This window comes from Pteropus alecto, unplaced genomic scaffold (assembly GCF_000325575.1).
Source record: "Pteropus alecto unplaced genomic scaffold, ASM32557v1 scaffold76, whole genome shotgun sequence".
NCBI classification, from domain to species: Eukaryota; Metazoa; Chordata; class Mammalia; order Chiroptera; family Pteropodidae; genus Pteropus; species Pteropus alecto.
Window position 1 is genome coordinate 26,566,397 of NW_006443138.1, and position 5,464 is coordinate 26,571,860.

The window sequence follows — 5,464 nt, forward strand, 5'->3', positions numbered from 1 at the left end:
TGCCATCTAGTGGTTGGGGACAGGAATACTAGTAAACATTCTCCAACAGCCCCTACAAGGAATTATCTGGCCCAAAATGTTACTAGTGCCACAGCTGAGAAACCCTAATTCATAATATATACCTCAAAATGCTTTCTCACCTCTGGGTCCCCGTTTACACTGTTTCCTCTGAACGGAATACTCTTCCTCAACCTGCTTCATCTGACTTACTGTTAGTCATTTTTAAGGTCTCACCTTAGATGTCATTTTCCAGAGCTGGCCCTCAAGTCTGGATTAGGTGTCCCTCTGATATAATTACTTAAACCCTTCTCCCCTTCACAGCACTTACCACACTACATGATAATTGCTTGGCTGACCTAACTCTAAAACCAACTTGAGGATAGCAATTTGTGTTTGCCTGGTTAATACCTTTATATCCTCAGTGGCATGTACAGTGTGCCTAGCACATTAAGGATTCAAGACATTATTCTTAAGTGAATGAGCAAGTAAAGACACAGAGAATACATGTACCTCTTAGGTAAACAGAGAGGCAGCCAGTTGAAGCAAATTGACAAAGAAGAAAATGACAGAGTTACAGGATTAGGATAAAATCAGAAAACTGATCACCTCAACCTGAATTCAGCTAAAGCCTCTTCCTCCAGGGTACTTACATATACTGGTTGTTTCACTGTCTTCATGCCCAAGGAAATAAGAGGTACACCACCAAACCAGCGAATATCTGGTAGAAGAAAGAGAACTATTCTTAGAAAGCCTAAGGAGCTATAAGACTCACCAACCTCCAGGTACTCCAGATTAACAGAATCATTTTGCATAATATAATTAATGAAATAAATGTGACTGACTCTGAGGAAGCTAATGAGCAGCCACTTGGTTTTCAGACAACAAACATGGAAAGTAAAAAGGCCAAATATTTAAGGACACAGAGAGAAAAGGAAAAAAGATCAAATGGCTTGGCTACTTGTCTTCTACTCAACAATGCTAAATGTGTGGCCACTCCCAAGACTGGACTCTAACTGCACTCCATTTTAAGTAGGAATATAAAAAAAGATGCTGGTAAAAATGGGAATTTAGTATATGATAAATGCAGTACCATGAATATGAGGGAAATGGTGCTAAGACAAGCATTCTACTATCTGGGAAAAAAATAAAAGAAAAGGAAAGAAAGAAATGGCTTACATCTCACCATAAAGCAAAACAAATCAAATTCCAAGAAGAGTAAATGTAAAGGCAAAAAAAAACTTTTCAAAAAAAATTTCAAAAGTAGAAATTATTTATAAGAGCATCGAAAAGAATAAAATACTCAGGAATAAACTTAACCAAGTTGGCTAAAGACTTGCACATTGAAAACTACAAAACATTGCCAAAAGAAATTTTAAAAGACAGAAATAAATGGAAAGACATCCGTGTTCATGGATTGGAAGACAATACTGTTAAAATGTCAAATCTACCTAAAGCAATCTACAGATTTAATGCAATCCCTATTAAAACTCCATCCTAAAATTTATATGGAATCTTACAGAACCCTGAATAGCCAAACTATCTTGAAAGAGTTGAAGGTATCATACTTTCTAAGGCCTATTAGTAATCAAAACAGTGTAGGGATAAAAACAGTGGTATAAAAACAGACATATACACCAATGGATTATTAGAACAGAGCAAAATAACCCCTGTATAAATAGTCAAACATTTCTGACAAGGTGCCAAGACTGTTTAATGAGGAAATGAGTCTTTTCAACAAATGGGACTGGGAAAACTGTATATCCACATATAAAAGAATGAAGTTGGACCTTTACCTTACATCATATATAAAAATTAATTCAAAATGGACCAAAGACCTAAACATCAGATCTAAAACTACAAAATCCTAGAAGAAAACAGAGGTAACTCGTAATTCGGTAAAATAAGAAACTAAAGATGGTTTCTTATCATAGACTTAAAAATGTATTCTTCTCTCCTGCCCCCATAGAAGTACAGGAAAATCATTTTTTCACCCCTAAAATCTCAAAAATCTAATCACTGATTTTCTCTGCCAAGACAAGTCTAATTAGTAAACAAACAAACAAAAACCCTGAGAATAAACATAAAATATCTCCCAGCCTATGAAATTAGTTTACATACCAACTACTTTTAGTTTATCAATGGTCAAATTAATATTTATTAATCTCTAATCCCATTTCCATAGAAATTGCCATTAACAAGGAAGATCTATTAATGTGTTTGACAAAGTATACTACCTTTTTGTCTTTGAAAATCAACATCTAAGTCTTAGAGACATGGCAATCAGAGAAAGTGAGAAAGCAGTAAAGAAACCGGCTTCATAAGCAAAGTATAAATGAAGCCAATATTTAAGCATTAAATATGTGCCAAGTGATATAATACAGGCTACTTCATCTAATTAACACATCACTCTTGAGGTAGACATTATTATCTCCATTTTAACAAATGAGGAAGCTGCCACTCAGAGACTTGCCAAAGTCACAGAGCTAGTTAGTCTCAGGGCCAAAATTTTAACTCAGGTCTCTGACTTTCAAGTACATGCTCTTTCAATGAATCTAAGTTGCTTCTTTTAATGTAAGCAACAAAAATCCTGAGAAGGACCATGTTGACTAGACAAATATAATAACCTTGGGGAGCAAAAGGCAACTGGGGGGAGAAAAAGTATAATTTCAGTCTGTCAAGTCAGAGAACATTGTTAGCTTGTGCTTAACTTTGACAAGGTTAAATGGTTCTCCTCTCTTCTACCATTAAGAAAGAATACGCACTTGCAAAATAATTTAGGAATCTATCTTCTCGTCCAAAGATGTCTGACGGCATTATGATAGTGGCTTCTGGAAATGCATTTCTTACTTCTTTCTCTCCAACAGCCTAAACAAACAATCAAATAAAAGAGTTCTGAGATGAGTAAAAAGAAACCTTCCATTATTTCCACTATCGGGACACTGCTTGTATTACAAAGGTCATATGTTCATTCAGATTAAAGTAATGATACTATTCATAAAACTCAGTTACACCGAATTTTTTTTTAAAAAATCACACATAAAAATACCCTGTCTCTTACAGCTCTTGATGGGTTTCTTCTCATATTTAGTCTAGGGAAGCTTACACAATAAGAAAAAAACCAGAGTAGAATTTTTCTAGCCTCTCTTTTTCCTTCTAATTACAGATTCTCTTGTTTGTCAACCACCTAGCAGCCTGCCAGAGAAAGGAGAGTGCTGAAATGCACTACCTTGATGAAAGTTGCAGCAGTACATACCTACTCAGAAGAAGTCGAAAAGAGGGTCCTTAATCTTCCTCCCCTCACCTGTTATCATCCACCTATTTCCTAGACAAGTCCTCTTGTTCGATGCAGACATCGGCACCTCGTTCAGTCCTCCTTTCCACCCAACTTCTTTTTCGCCTACACCACCACTATGGGTGACATCAAATTCGAAAAGGACTTGGACCTCTCAGTTTCTTGAGCTTCTCAACTCCAATGACCACCTCTTCACTCCATTCCTACACTGTCAATTCAGTCAGGCTCAGACCCTATCAACGACTTAAGTGCCCTTCTTCTGAATCACTAAATGAAGACATCCTACTCCTAGATTACAAACTCCTATTTCCAGCCTGCATGTTCTTTGTTTATCTGCTCCTGAGATATGTTTCTCAACTTTCTCAGGAACCCTAGTCCACTGATCCTGCTTGTAACACTGTCTTTCCTTGGCTTCTTTATCTTGTTATTCTTCTGATTTCCCTATCTCGTCATTACCACTACTCAGTCTTTTTGTTTCTTGCAGGTGCCTCCTGGTCTACGAGACCACTAATTACTGGTATTCCTCTCCTCTCAATCTATACTTCCTCACTAGGCCATCATATCCCCACCCATTGTTTCAATAACAAATGCTGCTGATTCCCTAATTTATACCTCTAACCCAGACCTCTCTTCTGGTTTGCAGGATCAGAAAGCCCATTCCCCACTGTTATCTGGATGACTGACATACATATGAAATGCAACCCGAATCTAAAACTGGATCATCCTTAGTCTATGGCCATGCCGCCCTGAATGCGCCCGATCTTGTCTGATCTCGGAAGTTAAGCAGGGTTGGGCCTGGTTAGTATGTTGATGGGAGACCACCTAGGAATACCAGGTGCTGTAGGTGTTAAAGTGAATGAACGAATAAATGAATGAATGAATGAACAGGTAAGAATAGCAAAATAAATGAATGAATGAATGATTGAATAAATAAACAAATAAAAAAAAGCTGGATCATCCTCTTCCATTCTCCATAAATAGTATTTCTCAATCTTCGCTGTACACTAGAATTACCTAGGAAGAGTTAAAAAACACTCAAGTTTTATCCTAAGAGATTCTATTTTAATTGGTCTTGGTGTAGCCTGGGCATCAGAATTTTTCAAAGCTCCCTCAGTGATGGTAATGTGCAGCTAAGGCTAAGAATTACTGCCCTAAGGCCTGGTCCTTCTCAAGGGTTTCTCATCTTATTCAACAGTATCGCCATCCATCCTGCTGGACATTTTTGACTCTTCTTTCTCACCAGACTCCCTCAACCCCGTTCCTTCCAAACAATCATATATTCAGATGATTCTATGAATGCTAGGGCAGAAGCAGGCACAATGTACACATTCTCTCTCTATAATGTAGTATGAGAATGTGAGGCCCTGATGTGCTGTCAGGCAGTTTTGTGAGTATGAAAAACCAAGCTTACACAAAAGGAAGCTTAAAGAATCACAAAGAAACAAAGCTGCACTCCTGATGAACCTTGACACCAATATTTTTAAGGGTCCCTATTGTTCGATTTTTCAGATACATGGGCCTATAAAGTCCCTTTTGTTTAGGCCAGTTTACACTGGATTTGCTAATGCTAATAATTAAATGCTCCTAACTGATACATATCCTTTCTCCCCCATTCTAGGCTCCTATGGCACTGTTTGCTATTCTGCAATACCTGGTGCCTTTGGAATTATTTTCCTCAAAGGACTGGAAACTAGATATGGGCTAAGACCATGTCTCGTTTATTCACTACTGTATCCCCAGTGCTTAATACAACATGCAGTATATAGTACGTGCTTAGTAAACAATATATTCAATAAAAGATTGCAGTAAGTCAAAAAGTTGGAGTCACTGTCAAGGAACTCTGTGGTCATTCTCAGTCTTCACATCACCCCTTCAGAAGTGGCATAAGACCATGATTATACAAGGGGTTTAAGAAAAAAGATCGTCCTTAGCCTTGGGAGGTGACACAAGTATGACTCTTTTGGGCAGAAATCATACTCTATCTTTTATGATGTTTACTGTGTAATGCTATTATGTCCCAAGAAACTACGCATTTGAGGGCAGGTAATAATATTGTTTATCTATCTTTGAAGTCCCTTAGCATAGTTCCCTGTAAACAGAAGGCACTCAACCAAAATGAAAGAACACTACCCCAACCGCACCACCCCCACCACCCCCCCCAACCACCACACA

General features: G+C 37.8%; 1 protein-coding gene and 1 pseudogene across 2 annotated transcripts in view; one reads left to right on the plus strand and one right to left on the minus strand.

Annotated features, from left to right (window-relative positions):
* NDUFA9 (NADH:ubiquinone oxidoreductase subunit A9) overlaps window positions 1–5,464 on the minus strand; it is a 27,938-nt gene that overhangs the window by 10,455 nt on the left and 12,019 nt on the right. For both annotated transcript variants that reach the window (XM_006923838.3, XM_025041037.1), the window contains exons 6-7: window positions 2,763–2,865; window positions 651–718 (exon numbers count right to left, since the gene is read on the minus strand). In XM_006923838.3, coding sequence (XP_006923900.1) covers window positions 651–718; window positions 2,763–2,865 — 171 coding nt within the window. The remainder of the gene's footprint in view (window positions 1–650; window positions 719–2,762; window positions 2,866–5,464) is intronic.
* On the plus strand, window positions 4,021–4,139 carry LOC112472460 (annotated as a pseudogene).